An 18,334-nucleotide genomic window follows, 5' to 3' on the forward strand; every position below is an offset into this window, starting at 1 on the left:
CACCTGTGACGGGCAGGGCTGTTACAAGGGAGGCGGGATACGTTTGCACCAAGGGTTTAAGTTTGTATTTGGCGCGCTTTTGCTCATTCTCAGCTTTCTCTGTATTTGCCCTAAGTTCCTTAATAAATCAGATTTCATATAGCAGCCTCTTGTGAGTCTGAGTATTTGGGCTGGGGTAATCATTACAAAGAGGACCGGTGCCCTCACTGGCGAACAAGCTGGTTCAATGAACCCTCTTGCCAAGTTTTTGTCCACAAACTCCTGTAACAAAGTTAGTTCCTTCTGAGTCATTGAGTAAATCTTTGGCTTAGGCAATTGGGTGTTAGGCACCAGCTCAATGGCACAGTCAGTTTTCCGATGGGGAAGTTGATCCGCTTCTTTCTCCCCAAACACATCAGCAAATGCCTGGTATTCCTCCGGTAGACCCTCAAGAGGAGGGGTTGGGTACTGCAGAGTCGCAGCTGCCACTACCCCCACCACCTCCTCTGGGGCTTCATTCCCCTCCGGTGCTTGATAAAATCCATCCCTAAAGGTTACAGTCCGATAGACCCAATTTATCTGAGGATTTTGCTGGACCAACCATGGGACACCCAAAACCACCAAAGGACCCCCCACCAGAGCTACTACAAATGACAACCCTTCCCGGTGGCTACCCATTTGCAAGGCTACCAAACCGGTGAAATACATGACTGGTTTGCCCCCTGCCACGGATCCGTCCAATTGGGTGAAAACCATGGGTCGTTGCAACGGAAAGGTGGGCAACTCCAAGGCAGTCACCACGTCGGGATGCATTAAGCACTGTGAACACCCAGAATCAATCATCGCCCACACTTCTATCGTCTTCGTGCGTGATCCCAACTTTCACAGTGAGAATGCGATAGTTGCCACTCACTGACACCGGCTCGCGCCCCTCCTCTACCACCTGCCCTGCGGCGCCCTTTAGGGCAGGTGGCTGGCGTTTCCCGCCGACTGCAGCAATTCGGGCTCACCCTCATCCCCGTAAAACGGCACGCTTTCCATCTCGCTGTCAGCCACTGCTGCTTTCATTTTTCTCTGCAGAGAGGGGGACTTCGCAGTTGACTTTCCCTGCCGGTCCTCGCCCTTCACCTTTGGGCACACTGCCACGCGGTGCCCCTCTTTGCCGCAGCGCAGGCACTGCCCCTTCGCGTAGCGGCGCTCCTTCTCCTCTTCCCATGAACATTGTCCGGATCTTCCTAAGGAGCCCAAAGGGCGGGTGGGTTTGCCATCCCGCCCCGACTTCGTCGCCCATCTCTGCGCAAACACCTCGTGGGCACGCTCAGCCTTTCCAGCGAGCTGGATCCACCCGTACAAGCTGTCAGGATCATCTCGTCCCAGCGACCAGCGCAGCACTTCGGTGTTTAAACCATCCTTGAACAACTCTAATACAGTTGCCTGCGACCAATCTTCCACCTTCCCCGCTAGCGCTTTAAACTCCAGCGCGTAATCAGCCACGGTTCTCGATCCCTGCTTGAGTTCTTTCAAGGCACGCTTTGCCCGCTCCTTAGCTAGTGGATCTTCGAAATGGTGCTGTAGGGCCTAGAGAAATTTGTCAAATTTCTCCAGTTCAGGGGCTTCCAACTGGCACATCTGTACATACCAGTCTGCTGCCCTTCCCTTAAGCTTGGTGGCAATGGTGATGATTTTTGCTTTTTCCGAGCGAAAGAGCGACCCCCACTCTTCCATGTAAGCCTTGGCATTCGTCAGAAAGAAAGAGAGTTTTGTCGGGTCTCCATCAAACTTGACAGAGAAGTCCCTCAGTCCTCCGCCCGGCGGGCCGCGTCCCCCCACTGGCGGTTCAGCTGCTTTGACAGCTCCCAGCTGCCTCCGGTCAGGGACGAGCGGCGGCGCTAGTTCCACCCTGGGAGCCCGGTCCCCCTCTCTCAGGCGAGCTCCCCTTCTCCGTTCCGGAGACTGGGAGGAAGGGGTCGAATGCCGCTGGCTTGACCCCTCCCGCACTTTTCAGTGAACTCAAGTCCATGCTCATTTTCTGCAGAATGAGCTCCAGGGAGTCCATCTTCGACTCCAGTACCCGAATCCGGTCTGGAGTGGGGGAGTCCCCCCTCGGCGGCACCTGTACCACCGTTGGGGACAGCGGGTATCTCTGCCTCCAGGACGAGCCCCTCGCCTCCGAGAAGTCCCCACGACTGTCGTCCCAGGTGACCAGTTCGCCCAGGGCCATGACCGTGGTCTCTGGCGCAGTTTTCATGCCCGCAGCTTTGCCTTCAGACCCCGAACTCGCCTCCTCCCGAATCGCTGAGAGTTCTCCCAGGGGGGCTCTGTCGGGTCGCATCATGGTAGAGTCGGGCTCTCCCTCACTCGACCCATCACTCTCCACGAGTAGCACACTTGGATCGGTCATCGCCAGCACTGTCCCTCACAGGATCGAAAGAACCTTTCTTTTCCTGGATAGGGGCCAGCGGGATTTGAAGTTTTGGGATTCTCAGCTTTATGTAATGGTTGCCTACCCCAAACACAGACTCACAAGAGGTTACTTAAATGAAATCTGATTTATTAGGGAAATTATGGCAAATACAGAGAAAGCTGAGAATGAGCAAAAGTGCGCAAAAATACAAACTAAATCCCTTTACTTGAGAGCCCCTCCCTCGCCCGGCCATTCAACCGCCCCTTCCCAGGTGCTAGAAACCGTTAGCCTCAGCCTGGGAAAGGAACCTTGAATCCATGACCTAACCCAAACACATTCCAATACAGCAGCCAAGAGATAACACCTCAGCAGAGTGGAAATATCCACCCGCTCCTGAGAGTCAGCCTCCTCCAAGGAAATGGCATGCGAGGCGTTACGATGTACCAGGCACATTGAAACAGTGAACATGACAGGGATGCTGAAGTGGGGGATTCCCATGTTGGGCTAGGTGATCTTCAAGATCCTGCTGATTCCATAAATAGTAGAATAATTCTGTGGATTCATGATTCTGTGAATAACAGCAGAATCAAAGCTGGAAAGGACCTCATAGGTTGTCAGAACCAGTCTCTGTGCTAAATGCAGGAGCTGCTAACATTTTTCAGACAGGTGGTCACCTGGCCTCGGTTTGAAGACCTCCAGTGAAGGGAGCACCAACCGCCTCATGGCTGACAGCTCTGGGGCTCTCTCCTGATCTCGCACCTGCATCTTACTCCCTGCAGTTCAACCTGTTGATTCCCATCCTGCTCTTCTGTTGCCCCAGAGCAGCTTTTCCCCTCCTCTTTGCGATGACCCATCAGACAACCAAAGGCATTCATCACCTCTCCTGGCTCTTCCACAGCTTCCTTGCTATCTTGGTAGCCCCTTCTCTGAACAAGCTCCACATTTAGAGTATTGCTTTTGTTGATGTGGATTCAAAAGTGGGGTGGTGGTGGTGGTGGTTGAGTTTTGTTTTAAGGTGAGAAAATCCAGACCAGGTCCAAGGCCCTCCCTCGGATTTTTAACTTAATATAAGAGCAATTTTCTTTTTCTCCTGCCTGCAATGTCTGGTCTGACCATCCAGCTGGGATGGGAACTACAGCAGTTGCACTACAAGGGGGCTTGGTTTACTACACAACCCTTCTTCCTAGTAGGTACAACCTTGCAAAATTACAAGCCATGTATTGCTACCTTTTTGCAAAGAAATGCACCGGATCCTCATTAGCTCTTCCATTAAGAAAACAGCCAGTACAACCTTTATCCTGGAATTGCAGATGAATAATTGTGGATGCTCACAACTAATGCACTGTTTGCTTTGGAGGCACATTTGTGTTGAAAACTGCTCACACAGGTACACGGTCCTGCTTTCAACTGTTTCCAGGAACACTTAATCTCACTGCTTGATTGGGGACCCCGCCACCTTTGTCAGGTTCCAGGAAATACATTTGAGAAAACCTTTTTTTCTGTCATCCCTGGATTTGCCTTTGAATTTCCTGATTCTGCTCACCAAACAGAAACTTCCACTGCAGCAGCTGAGGACTCCCTTCCTGCAAGGGGGTGGAGGTCTTTACCTTCAGATTCGGCAGCAGAGGATTCAACCTCTGCTTTTGACTTTTTCAGGGAGCTTCTGCCTACATATAACTTTATTTGCATAACTACAAATGGAGCAATAAAAAGTTAGATTTTCTTCTATGCTACAGATGGATCTGAAACACAGCTGGGGTTGCCAAAGGAAGGCCCACAGCAGCATAGATGGTAGCTGTCCCTGGTCAGCAGCTGCGGAGGCAGTTGCTGCACACTTCGTGGTGAAGAAGGAGCCGAAAGGGGTGCTGCCCATTCGTGCTTCTACTGGTCGTCCTCCCCCAGAAGCTCCACCTTGAAGCCAGCTGTGTCCACTTCCACAGTGTGGATGCTGAAATTTCCAAGGACCTGAAAGGAGGACATGTGGACAAACAAGCTTTCAGCTAAGCACATTCTGGGATTCCTGGCTTAGCAGACCCTTCAGGCAGCTGGAGAGAGCAGTCTTCCTATCCTTGCATAGCAGGAGACCTTGCTCCCGTGCAGCCCCCCCCCCCAATATTTTGGGAGGCTTCTGCCTTAATCTCCCCTTAGCTCTCAAGCCTACAAAACATTTCTGTTCCTTTGAGGAGCTGCCAAACATGAGAACTGCTTTAACACACCGTGGCTTCTGCCAGGATCTCTTGAAAGGCCACCTGGTTCCTGGGTTCCTTGGTCAAGAGACAGAGGAAACCGCCACCTCCAGCCCCAGCCAAGCTCTGCCCGTAGACGTACGGCTGGAGCACATCCATGATGCGCTGGACCGCCAGAGGCTCACACCCAGGTGCCATCTTCTTCTTCTGCAGCCAGTAGCGATTCAGGCACTTGCCCAGCAGAGCCAGGTTGCCTGGAACGAGAAGATGAGGGCCACAGCAGCACACCCCACGCTGCTCTCTGGAACACGCGCGCAAGCACACATGTGGCAGTGCGTCTCTTCGCACCCTGACTCTGCCAGATGCACAGCGATTGCTCTGCTTGGCTGCCCTCCCCTTTCAGGAGAACGCCTGAGGGGACCTTCCGTCCACTCCCTGGGACAAAGAGTGCACACGATCCGACTCCTGTGAGGTGATTCTTAAGGAAACGGGGCACATTAGTGTTGTTTCCCTGGCTCACTTCCCCAGCAGGATGACAGTCTCCCTCCGTTACTTTTCATTCAGCCCAAGGAGCCGAAAGGCTCCATTAGACGTTCACACCCAATATCTCACATTCCAACGTGACCGCTGGAATCCTTTTTGTAACGCGGGAGCTTTTTTGCCTCCTAAAGATGCTGGATCAGTCCAAGGCCGATCTTAGTCCAGCCTTTTGTTTCTCACAGTGGCCAGCCAGAAGCTCTGGGCTTCACTTTTTACTTCCCTCCACTGAGAAAATGGGCAGTTTACGCCTACTCCTTGCTTTCAGTTGTTTTTTAACCAATTAGCAATGCAAAGAAAAGGAGGGTCCTCTTATGCCACGACTGCTAAATTCACTGAGGAGCACTCGAGTCAGAGGCTTTTTGAAAATCCACGCAAACGGTGTCCCCAGGTCTCTTCCCCAACTCCGCTGCCAAGATGTGAAGGAGTCCCTCCACCGTTCCCAGTCTGTCTGGTTTTTCTCGCCCGTTTTCTGCCGCAACTTCATTTCATCTCAAGCGGGTGGTACCTTGTTTGAGAGCCTGGGCACACTCCTCTGCATTGCTCACCAGGGCACTGGCGTTCTCTACAATGGTGGGCAGCCTGGCGTACCAGTTCCTTAGAACATCCTGCAGTGAAAAAGACAACGTGGGGGATGCCTTGGGTATTCCTCCAGCGTACACCTGTTTCTTCCCAAGTACGTCCTGGCAGCGAGGGAGGGCTAAGGGGTACCCTCCGCCTTGAATCGTCCAAGTTCGGTGAGCATTGGGGCGGCTCCTGGCACCAGTCCTGGCCCCTCTTCCCTCCCTCAGTGATCCAGGGGTGCTACGGTGGTGGGTGTGTGAGGAGGCCTGGTAATCAGAGGCAACCAGCTGGAGGAAGCGCTGGAAGGCAGATGCTTCTTCCGCCATGCTGAAAGGCCACTCCATCTGCTGGCCGTGGACCATTCTCCCCTCCAACTTTTGTGTGGCCTCAAGACAGAAAAAGATTGCTGCATACACTTATACTGAAGAAGGGAGATGCAAGAAAATCTGCAATATCCTAAACCATTGTGTTAACTCCTCTTACAAGCTTACAGAGAAAAATACAGACAATTTTAAGACAAAAATGCCAAATGAACAGGCAGGTTTTGGGAAGAGACGAGGGAGGGCAGAACTCCAGAACTTCAATTTTGCTTTGGTCTTCTCCCCAAAGGGAACTGCATTCAAATGAAACTGAGCAGAAGAACTGACAAAAGGAGGGGGAGCAACTCAAAGAGAGGTCAGGGAATGCCTGGCGACCTTGAGGGGTTTAAGTCTCCAGGACCAGCCCAATTATGCCTCCAAGTTTTGAGCAGCTTGTGGATGTCATCTTGAAGCCCCTTTCTGTGGTCTTTGAGCTACGGTGGGCATAGGGCCCAAGCCAATGCTGTTTCCAACATCAAAAATGGAGGAGAAAAAAGACAGGTAGCTACGTATCAGCGTGGCACTGCTCTCGGCAAAATCCTGGAACAAGTTACAGCGAGTTTACAATAATTTAGAGAAGAAGGCACTGCTTGACAGGAGCCAGGATGCATTTATCAAGAATAAATCATACCAGGCCTAATCTTATTTGGTAAAGCAACGAGGTTAGTCGACCATGGGAATGCAGTGGACATACCATCGCTTTTCATCAGGGAGGCACTCAGAAAGGTCCTCTTGAGACTCTAATCAAGAAGACAGAAAAACATGGGCCGGACGAGGCTGTCATCCAATGACGAGCGCGCTGACCAGCCAATCGTACCAGTCTTACAAGCGGATGCCAGTGGCTCCTATCAAGTGGGAAGGAAGTGCGAAGTTCCTTGCAGGACTCCATTTGAAGCCATGCTCTGCTCAGCACATTTATAAACGATGAGACCATCACAAAATACGACTATTAAATTTGCAGGCAACACAGGGAGAACAGCAAATACCTCAGAGAACAGTATCAGGATTCAGGAGATTTCAAAAGCCTGGAATAGGCAAGAAACAGCAAGATGAAATTTCAGCAGGGACAAACACAAAGTCCTTCATTTGTACAGGGAAAGTCAAAGGCATGGGTTTGGGATGGGGGCAGAAACCGGTGGTGCTACCACAGGAAATGGGCGGTAGTAGATTTGAAAGGGATCTGGATGTCTTGGTGGATTTCAAGATAAGGTTGGGCCAACAGTGTGATAGAACTGCAAGGAAAGGATGCATCAACAGCAGCGCAGTGTCAGGATCAAGAGAAGAAACCATGCTTTTCTCTTCTGCACTGGTCAGAATATTCTGCCCTAGAATAATGCATCCAGTGTCGGGGACTGTATCTTAGAAAGGACACGGACAACAGACGTGTCTCCAGAAGCGAACAAGATGATAAAGGGCCTGGAAGGAAAAGGAGTAACAGATGGAGGCACTTGGTGTGTTTATCCTAGAGAAGACTGCGGAAAGACGTCATAGCTGACAGAAGTATCAGAAAAGCCGTCATTTGGAAGACGGGCAGAACTGTGCAGGACTGCTCCAGAGAAGAATGGGTTTCAATGACAAGGGCACAGACTTAGTTGGATGTCCAACAGGAAGAGCTATCCAACAGTGGAGCAGGCAGCCTAGAAAGGCACTGGCCTCTCCTGCAACGAATGTGTTTACACAGTGGCTTGGAGGAGCTTTCCTGCACCAGGCAGTGGGTTGCACTAGGTAACCTCCAAAATTTCTGAGCCGCAGGTCCACTGATTCTATGAAACATTGAATGGACCACGGTAATACCTGCTGACGGTGAAGAACTGAAGGTAACAGTGTCTTGGCACGAGGTGTAAAATGTCTTTTTATGACACCTCCGTTGCTACTTGCTCTTTTTTAACCAGGCTCAGGCCACGTGGAAATACATTCAGGATTACAATATTCTGAACCAAAAGCTCCACACCCTGACAAAACCATTATATCTCTGCCTAACCATTGTGAGAACTAAATCTCGTTTTCTTCCAAGTTATCATTCACTACCTGCTGCAGAGGAGAAATTGCCCAGAACAAGTGTTTTTGCTTCTATGGCCAGCTTTGAGTGGGTCTCTTGGACCCACTTCTTGTGCTTATCTAATCTTACACAAACTCTAATCATACACACGGTAGCAAGGGTGTAGATGTATGCATGTGGGATGTGATTGGGCATACAGTATGTCTGTGTGATGTGTGTGTGTGTATGTATATAATACAACTCTCCTATATATATATATTTTTTAAAAATACTGTATGTCTGTCTCTGTGTGTGTATAAACATATCTTTTGCCATATATGAATGGATATGTATGAAAGTAATAAGTTTGTACATAGTAATAAGATGGAGAACCTAATTAAATTGCACTGGGGTAGAAATCTAATAACTAAATAATAGTAACAACAGGTAGTTTTCTGGTAGGGGAAAAATGGCAGACGGACGCATCTCCACCAACAGTGGAGATGATGCTGCGGTGAAGACTGGTGGCCAGGTGTTAATCCTGGGTCAATGGCACCTCTCTGGACAAGGAAAGGCCGGGAGATTGCCCACTTGTGCTCTGAAAGGCTGCTCCTTGCGAGGAGATCAGCAAGGTTCAGAGAGGTTCTGAGGGCTTCTCATGAGTCTGAGCACCAGGGGCTGAGGAGGAGAAAGTGATCTCCCAGCTGCAGCAGAGCTGCAAAAGGACTGGATTTGCAACCCACCCACCCCCAATTTGGAAGACAATTATTTCAAAGTTAAAGAGAGATCTTCAATGCAGCAGAGCAATCAAGCCACCAAGTGAGCGATCCTTCATCCCAGATTAAAGATAAGAGCAAAGGAACAGCTTAAAGGATTTAAAAAGGTAAAAAAGCTTGCCAAGAGTTTAAATTAAGAAAGTTTAAAACAGACTAACGGGATAGCTGAATTTGGATTTACTGATTTTAAAGTATTTTTAAAACAAGCAACACAAATCTCCATGGGAAAGGGTTTTGTTTGGAATAACTGGAGACAATGATTGGACAGTTTTGTAAAACAAAAGATAAGGGAATGTTGCTAAAGACCATCTGACTACAGAACTGCAATGTGTTGAATGGGATAAAGACTTAACAACTTAGAGAAAGTGGGGGGGAGTCCCTCTTTTATTGTTATTCCCCTTTCTGGATTGAAATGGCTGTTATTAGAAAAGTAGTGAAACTTACAGAAATGACAGAAAAAGGTATTACTCTTGAGACATTCCAAAGGATCTTTGAAAGAATCTTACAACTACAATAACAGCATCGATAACTGCCTATGTGAACGCATCTTTAAAAGTGATTGGAAAGTAGAGATAAAAGAAGAGATGAAAAATAACTGCAGAAGAATCCGCAGGACAACTGAGTGGAGAGGTGAAACAAATTAAAGTCAAGGTGGAAATGCTGGAAAATAAAACAAAAATAATAAACAGAGAGGAAATACAAATATTAGGTCAAGAGATGAAAAATGATGCAGATAATGGATTACTACTGGATTTAAAAGAGGAAGAATCTTGTTTGAGACCAAGAGTACTTATAGAACCACTTGGTGAAAATAGTGAGGAGAAGGGCTGTTGAAGCCTTAATTTTTTTTTTAGGGTGGGAGGAAGAAGATACGGAGATCAGGCTCGGCCGCATCTGCATGTCAAGCTAAGGATTAATGATGCCAGAATATTGCGTAAGAAAAAGGAATACAAAATTGACTTGTTTGATCGGGGATAAGGCAGTAAGTTCTTTTACAAAATCCTGAAAACCTTTTAGGGACTTTTTGCTGAAAACAGATAGAACTGAGTTAACAATTTTTGGATCATTGGATATGGGAAGAAGTGATCTATCTCATGTAATTTCAAAAGGGGAGGAGGGTCTGTAACTGCTGTAAAGAAGATCAGAAGTAGCTTCCTTAAATATCTTTTTCTTTCTTTCTTTCCTCTTATTTTTCTTCTCTAATTTTTTTCTATTTTCTGCACTATTTTTCTATTTTTCTTCACTTTATTTTTCTCTTTTTCTCTTTTTCTCTTAATCTTATTTTATATTACTTTTTACTATTGTTAAAATCTTTAATAAAAGCTATCGGGGATAGCTTTGACGGTGTGGTCAGGGAGCTAGAGCCAGACATCCTGAAGAGTGAGGTTGAATGGGCCTTAAGAAGCATTGCTAATAACAAGGCAGCAGGAGACGATGGCATCCCAGCTGAACTGTTCAAAATCTTGCAAGATGATGCTGTCAAGGTAATGCATGCTATATGCCAGCAAATTTGGAAAACACAAGAATGGCCATCAGATTGGAAAAAATCAACTTATATCACCATACCAAAAAAGGGAAACACTCAAGAATGCTCAAACTATCGAACAGTCGCACTCATTTCACATGCCAGTAAGGTAATGCTCAAGATCCTGCAAGGTAGACTCCAGCAATTCATGGAGCGAGAATTGCCAGATGTACAAGCTGGGTTTAGAAAAGGCAGAGGAACTAGGGACCAAATTGCCAATATCTGCCGGATAACGGAAAAAGCCAGGGAGTTTCAGAAAAACATCTATTTCTGTTTTATTGACTATTCTAAAGCCTTTGACTGTGTGGACCATAACAAACTGTGGCAAGTTCTTAGCAGTATGTGGATACCAAGTCATCTTGTCTGCCTCCTGAGGAATCTGTTTAACAGCCAAGTAGCAACAGTAAGAACAGATCACGGAACAACGGACTGGTTTAAGATTGGGAAAGGAGTGTGGCAGGGTTGTATACTCTCACCCTACCTATTCAACTTGTACGCAGAACACATCATGCGACATGCTGGGCTTGAGGAATCCAAGGCTGGAGTTAAAATCGCTGGCAGAAACATTAACAATCTCAGATATGCAGATGATACCACTTTGAAGGCTGAAAGCGAAGAGGAACTGAGGAGCCTTATGACGAAGGTGAAAGAAGAAAGTGCAAAAGCTGGCTTGCAGCTAAACCTCAAAAAAACCAAGATTATGGCAACCAGCCTGATTGATAACTGGCAAATAGAGGGAGAAAATGTAGAGGCAGTGAAAGACTTTGTATTTCTAGGTGCAAAGATTACTGCAGATGCTGACTGCAGCCAGGAAATCAGAAGATGTTTAATTCTTGGGAGGAGAGCAATGACAAATCTCGATAAAATAGTTAAGAGCAGAGACATCACACTGACAACAAAGGTCTGCATAGTTAAAGCAATGGTGTTCCCCGTGGTGACATATGGCTGCGAGAGCTGGACCATAAGGAAGGCTGAGCGAAGGAAGATAGATGCTTTTGAACTGTGGTGTTGGAGGAAAATTCTGAGAGTGCCTTGGACTGCCAGAAGATCAAACCAGTCCATCCTCCAGGAAATAAAGCCAGACTGCTCACTTGAGGGAATGATATTCAAGGCAAAACTGAAATACTTTGGCCACATAATGAGAAGACAGGACACCCTGGAGAAGATGCTGATGCTGGGGAGAGTGGAGGGCAAAAGGAAGAGGGGCCGACCAAGGGCAAGACGGATGGATGATATTCTAGAGGTGACGGACTTGTTCCTGGGGGAGCTGGGGGTGTTGACGACCGACAGGAAGCTCTGGCGTGGGCTGGTCCACGAAGTCAGGAAGAGTCGGAAGCGACTGAACGAATAAACATTTAAAAAACAACAGACAGTTTTCTTATACTCAAGAATAAACAATGGACAATTATGGATTAGGGACAGTTCCAAGAGCACCACTGGCTGCAAGGGCCAGTCAACCAGCCTACAGCCAAATGAAAACTGAATGATCCCTTGCGGTGATAATCAGCCAAGAGAAACTCACATATTTCAGCTGCAGCAAGACTATTATATGCTCAAAAGTGGGAAGGTTCGACACAACCTACAGTGGAAGATGGCTGGTGAAGATGATGGAGCCTGCAGAAATGGCTAAATTAACTTCTTCAGAGAAAAGACAATATCTACATTTATGGTTGACTGGAAACACCTTATAGACTTTTTGCATGAAATGGACTTATGATCTGTGATTTTGATGATTAGGAAAAAAATGGATAATAGAAAAAAGTGAGCTTTTTTGTAATCACAGAGTAAGAGATAACTTTGTAATCATGTTTTATGTTTTTATGTTTTAAAAACTTTTAATAAGCTTCATTTAAATAGAGGGAGAGAAACTCACTTATTTCAGGCATGTGATGTAGGCTGGATGATGATGGACCAGGTAAGAAAGATCTGTGCTGCCTGGCCAAGGGTAAGACGGGCAGCGCAAGGTGGATGGATGAGATCAAGGAGATAACTGGAATGCTCTCAGAAGAACTATGGGTTATTACTACGATTAGACTGAGGTAACAGGCGTTGGTCCATTTAGGCACCATGGGCTGCACCTGATGTGGCAGCACCTAGCGAAAAGCCACATGGTGCTTGGCGCTATTTTATTGTAAAGTAAGGAAAAATACTGAAATCAGAAATTAACCCTCATCTTTGCCATAGTGGAGGGAACCGAAGCCGTCTAATCTGAGATCCATCCGAGGCGTGCTCTCCATGACCGCCCCTTCAGGACCTGGGCTGTGCCTGTGAGTAACCATGGCCAGCACGGGCGTCCCTCCCGGTGCCAGAAGTCTAGCCGTGGTGTTCAGTTCTGGGAGCTCCCTTCAGAGCTCGCCAAAGGTCCTTCTCACCTGACCTCTTCAGAACCGTGGACCCCCCTGGGCCAAGGAGCCCCTGCTGACCACCCGGGGAGCCGGTCTTGGCCAGGGACCAGGCGTCCTTCTGATACCTCTATCAGACCGAGGGAAGCAGGGCTGGCTCGAGCCTCACTGGTTCCAAGGGACCTACTCTGAGTAAGGCTGAATCCAATCCTATTTGTCACTGGAAGGGCTACAATCATTGCAGACAGAATTCAGAAGTACATTTTCTCCTGGTACTTTTCACAGGAGAAAATCTGTTCCAGGATTTATTTTTTTTAACAGCACAACTCCCTTTTTGTGGCTGTTTTTTACGATATTGCCAAACCTGAGGCGATCACTTACACGTGAACTATATAACCCTTGTCCATCTCTTCATCTAAGCATATTCAGGGTTTGTGTATATTTAAGCTACCCCAAGGAAGCAGCATCTGTGAGTCCAGCAGTACAGGGGCAACTCTGAGGAATCTGGAGACTAAGGCCTGGGGACCAAATGTGTGCAACCAGCGTGCAGGTAAGCCGGTCCTCTGCTCTAGGCGCCCGCCATACCTGGAGCAAGTTGCGGGCAAGGCGGGTCTTCCCTGTGTACAGCAGGAGCAGGTGCTGGTTCAAGATGTGGATGAAGCCTTCTGGGAGGGGGATCTCTTCCACTTCCACCCTCAGCGGCAGCTGAGCCTGCGAGCGCCCAATCTTCAGCCCTGGGACCAGCCCACCCACCTGGTCTTGCCAGCCGCCACCTGAAAAGAGCAGCACTGGGGGCTGAGGAGGGGGTCCTACAAGTCTCGGAGCCAGGCAAGGAAGCGCTGCAGCAGACAAGGAGGGAGGCGTCTGAGTCCAAGACCCTCCCCTTTGAAGCATAGAGTTCCTGCTCCAAGACGGGCCACCGGGGAGTGGGCGAGTGTGACCCCCGAGTGGCCAAGGGCAGGTCAATCAGTCCAAGCTACCAAGAAAAGCGCCTCTTGCAACCAGAGGGGTGGGTGAGGATGTGCTGCCCTTGCCCGGGACCAGAGAGGGACCATCTTATCTCATAGTGTTTTCATAGAATCAGTCAGAGAGTTGGAAGGAGCCTCAGGACATGCCTAGTCCAACCCTCTGCTTGGTGCAAGATCTGCTAGAGCATTCCAGACTCTGCTTGAAGACCTCCAGCGAAGGGGAACATGCAGCTGATTCTACCTTATCACCAGGACATTTTTTCTAATATACTGAATAAGCTGAATCTACTTCCCTAACTTTTAGTCTGGCATTCTTGGTCCTGTCTCTGGGGCAGCAGGGAACAAGCCCACCCCCTCTCTATACGATAATGCTTACACCTCTGAAGCAGCCACCGCATCTCCCCCCACTCTTCTTCTGCAGGCTAATATACCAACTTTAACTAGATTTAGCTTTCACTCCTATATTGCTAGCCTAAACTCACTTCAGTTTGCCAGCGTCCATTTTAGAGTCTGGTGCCGAGAATATTCAGAATATTCCAAGTGGGGCCTGACTGAGTAACTGGGTTGGGTTGGGGTTAGGGGAACAGGGGCATCAATCCCTGTCATCTGGACTCCACGCACCTGTCAATACATCCAAAAACAGCATTTGTCTGTTTTAGCACCTGCAACTTACTACTGGCTGCTTCTCCTTTTCGGTGGATGCTAGGAAGAGCTGGTCTATATATCAACACATAAAATTCCTTACCTGTGGTCAAAACTTGCTCCAAGTGCAGCACAGCATGAACGAGAGACTCTACACTGGTAGAGCGTCCAGATACGCGGTACAGGGATGCGATCACTGCACCTGCTAGGATGCTGCTCGTCCCTGCGAGGAAAAAGAAACCAAGACAAGCGTGGATTAGGGGAAAGGGGAGTCACCTTTTGCTGTTCTGTAAAGGGGCCCCCTGGAACCCAAGGCAAGGCAACAGGGAAGAGCGTCCTTGAAAATCGGGTGGGAACGTTCTGAGCCTCCCCTCTGAATTCTCCCTTTGGTCATAGAGAGTGAAGGGCAGACCCTCCAGAGCCAGCGCACTGGAGGACAAGACAACAGGGACAGCAGCTGCAGACAGGCTGGTCCTCGGGTGATCTGTCCAAGGTAGGCACCATTTCGTGAAAGATTCTGCATGCTTAGGCCACCTGTGGATGTGGTCAGAAACTGGTTCTCGTAGCCAGGATGTTCGCAAAATGGTGACCTTGGTGGTCAGGGCCGAGGAGAGGCCAAGAGGAAAAGGGCTTGTCTCAGAACATGAGCCTAACACGGATGGCGGTAAATGGGCTTGCTGAAAGGGCAATGTGGGAACAAGTGCTGTTTCAGGGGGAGGGAGGGACAGACAGACAGACGGGACTGCTGGCATAATGCACTGGCCCCCCAGACCATCATTCCCTCCGGGGCCAGGCTGGCCCCTACCTCAGTGGCCTTCCAGAAGGGCCTTAAGAGCTAGCTTTGCCGCCTGGCAGGTGCGGCACCCGTAAAATGGCTGGACTGTTCCCGAATGGCTGTGCTCTCCCAGCGACTGTGCCGTACGGCTTTTAATTGTTCAGTTGTTTTTAATGCTTATATTCTTTGTAGGACCGGTTTATTTTTTTTATTTTTCGGTACCGTTTATGTTTTGATTGTAATCCACCCAGAGTGATGGTGTGAGATGGGCGGCTCTACAAATTGAGTGAGTGAGTGAGTGAATGAACGAATGAATGGGCGACTGTCCTTTCCGCCGTCTTCCAAAGAGAAGCAGCCTCCACTGCTTGCTCGGTCCCTTGACCACCCATGGCAGGCCGAGAGCAACCACCTACCCAATCCTGAGCCATGTGGCAGACAAGACCAGGTGCGCAGTTCAAAGCCCCCGCCAAAGCGCTCTTGCAGCTGTTCTCGCAAGGTTTTGTGGGACAGAAGGTCAACGACTCGGGTGCAAACCAAGGCTGCTTTTAGCAAGGCTCCTGGAAGGAGGGAGAGAGGAGTTGCAGCAAAGGCCAAGCAGAATGGCCCAAGTCCCTCCAACCTATCCCGGCCCTGTTCTGGAGCCCCCGCGCAAGCAGCCGTGAACCGCGGAGCCGGGCAGAGACGGTCAGCCAAGAGGGATTCTGAAGGTACAGCAAGACTCAGGAAAGGGCCCGAAGACTTATGACCCAGATGCAAGGAAATGGGGGAGACAGACCAAAGGCCCCAACTAGGGCACTGCCTGCAGCACGGCAACGTTTCAGAAGAGGAAGGCCAGGGCAACAGGCGCGCTTCACGGTATGGCTCAAGTGCGAAGTGGCAGAAGAACCAAGTCAAAGTCAAGCAAGCGATAAGAAGGTTCTTCTTCCCCTGCACTGGGCATCCTTCAGGTTGGGTGAAAACGCCCTGCAAGATACATTCAGCCAGCATCTTGGCTAACATAAGGCACAACTCCCCCGGAGTCCATGGGAGCTCATCACAAGCGGTCCACGCATCAGCCTCTTGGTTCTGCCTTCTGAAGCGACTCCTTCCTGGCTACAGGAAGGGGGAAGCAAACAGAGGATACATACAGGTTCTCACCCGGCATGTGCGGCTGGCAGTAATCCCGCAGATCGTCCAGGTTGTGACACACCAGCTCCACCACCACCTCTCCCTCGAGACCTCCGCTGGTGCTGATCAGCTGCAATTCTGGTTCGGCAATGCGTCGTGCCTGGGCCCCAACAGGCCTGCAGCCATCCACCAGGACAGCCACATCCACGACCGCTCCCCCGTGCTCGTACGCGATTGGAGGGGTATCGCTCCAGCCCCCTAAAAACAGCCGTTAGGTAACCACGGTTCTTCAAGACAGGCATCAGATAGAATGCACAAACAGAGTTTGAGCTGCTACGCATCTTTTAGAGCCGATGCAATTCCTTGGCACATCCACCAGGCATGACTTGGCACATCTCTTGCTAAATTCTGAAAGTGACCCAGTGAAACCGGGGGGGGGACGGACGCTGAGGCTACCTATCCCCAAGAAGGAAAGGTGCATGGGTTTTGCGAAAAGAGAACACCTCCAAAGGATATTGACACAATCCAGACTTCTTGCTGCCCTTTTCCAGAGGTACAGAATGTTGCTCGCAGAGGGACTGCCACGGAGGGGCCTCCACTGTTGCAGAATTAGGTGGGAGGCATTGAAACAAAAATGACGCCTGTCCTCGTTCTTTATAAAGATTCTCCCCACCGGGAGAAGTTGGGGGCAGGAGCTTCTAGCTGCTTCCAGCAAGACCGGAAGCGGGAGGATGAAGGGGGAAGACAGGAGAAGTGTTGGCATGGGGGGCAAGCCATGTCCTCCACAGCCAGCAATGACCATTGGGCTTTGGGGCTGATAGGCCACACTACACAAAAAGGTGACGAGCCATGGGAAGCCTGGTGGCAAAGCAGACGGAGGAGCTACAGGGAAAATAAAATAAAGGTCTGGATATGTTTCCTGTCGATACTCTGCATAATGCGTTACCTTGCGTAACAAAGGACGGAACGGAGAGAGGCAGAATGCCAGCTGAGGGGAGACCCCGCACACATACGTGGGGCCTGACCAAAGCTCGGGCATCTTCCAACCTCTGTCTGCTCAGGGCTTTCAGCACAACAGGCCAACCCCCCGTGTACCAATTAACCAGCTTCCAGGTCAGCACTCCCCTGGGCTGCGAATCGGACACTTGCATTTTAGCCCCCCTCTTCCGTGAACCCAGCCCCAAAGAAGAGGGGACCGGTCTGGGCCCCAAACAGGCAAGCCACTCTCGAGAGGCAACTGACAGGCCCCTCGGCCACCTGCCACGTACCGGAGAGGTCAATCCTCACGGGACAGTCCACTCTTGCCCAGCAGCCCAGGGGAGGCAGCGATGCCTGCTGCAGGCTGATGAACTGGCAGGAGAGCATCACGGCCTGGCGGACGAGGATCTGCTCAGCCCCCTCGTAGTGCCGGGCAGCACGAACCAGGAGGACGGGCCTGCAAGACCGAGAGGCACGTGGCGACGGAGGTGAGCAGGGCTGCTGGGGGCTCCTACAGGCACTTCCCCTTCACAGAGAGCCTTGAATCCATTTGCCACCCTCAGGAGAACCTTCACGCAAAGCAGGCAGGGAAGCAAGGGAACTCTCCTCAGAGCGTGGCAGGGACAGAGCAGGGCCTCCCACATGCCCGCACATCCTCCTCCCCAGGATACAGCTCAGGAAGGGGAGAGCGGTGCCCGGCAGCTGTAACACAGGCCCGGGGCAACAGATGCAACCTGCCTCCTGCTGGGCAGTGGGTCCTTCCGGGCCTTTCCGGGCGGCTCTACAGCTGGAAGCAAACTGAGGGCCCAGGGGGCACATGGGAAGTGGGTCTCCTTGGCGTCCTGCTGAGCCGCCCTGTGTCCTGGCCCCACCCTTTCCAGCACCTGTTCAGCCACTTCTTCCTCTCCACAGCAAGCGCCTTCACGCCCTGAGCAATGTCTCCCTTCTCCAGTTGCCGGAAGGCGGCGGCCCAAGCAAGGTTGGCCGTGGGGCCGCTCCGCAAGCCCCCCTCTCCTCTGGCCATGCAGCCCAGGAGGTCCGCGACACACGCCAGCGCTCGAGCAGCGACTCCGAGGTCCCTGGCAGTGGCAGCAACTGCAAAGGATGGAAGGGCGAGGCGAGGGCTTCGTCCAGGAGCTTGCCTGGGGGCAGGAAATTCTCCCACCCCCCCCTTGGCAGCAGCCAGTTCTCTTGCCCCATTTGCACCCCTGAGG

At 50.2% G+C, this 18,334-nt stretch overlaps 1 protein-coding gene across 3 annotated transcripts in view; it reads right to left on the minus strand.

The window, feature by feature from the left end:
• Nucleotides 1–2,594: 2,594 nt before the first annotated feature.
• Nucleotides 2,595–18,334, minus strand: part of FCSK (fucose kinase) — a 28,077-nt gene continuing 12,337 nt past the window's right edge. The window contains exons 15-23 of one of the 3 annotated variants that reach the window (XM_063313243.1): nucleotides 18,005–18,215; nucleotides 17,411–17,577; nucleotides 16,173–16,400; nucleotides 15,449–15,592; nucleotides 14,364–14,483; nucleotides 13,236–13,423; nucleotides 5,615–5,714; nucleotides 4,600–4,823; nucleotides 4,047–4,348 (exon numbers count right to left, since the gene is read on the minus strand). In XM_063313243.1, the coding sequence (XP_063169313.1) occupies nucleotides 4,265–4,348; nucleotides 4,600–4,823; nucleotides 5,615–5,714; nucleotides 13,236–13,423; nucleotides 14,364–14,483; nucleotides 15,449–15,592; nucleotides 16,173–16,400; nucleotides 17,411–17,577; nucleotides 18,005–18,215 (1,466 nt within the window). In that variant the 3' untranslated portion in view covers nucleotides 4,047–4,264. Of the gene's footprint in view, nucleotides 4,349–4,599; nucleotides 4,824–5,614; nucleotides 5,715–13,235; nucleotides 13,424–14,363; nucleotides 14,484–15,448; nucleotides 15,593–16,172; nucleotides 16,401–17,410; nucleotides 17,578–18,004; nucleotides 18,216–18,334 lie in introns of those variants that run through there. The other 2 variants (XM_063313241.1, XM_063313244.1) reach the window with 2 other exon arrangements.

The sequence above is a fragment of the Candoia aspera genome, chromosome 11, assembly GCF_035149785.1.
Source record: "Candoia aspera isolate rCanAsp1 chromosome 11, rCanAsp1.hap2, whole genome shotgun sequence".
NCBI classification, from domain to species: Eukaryota; Metazoa; Chordata; class Lepidosauria; order Squamata; family Boidae; genus Candoia; species Candoia aspera.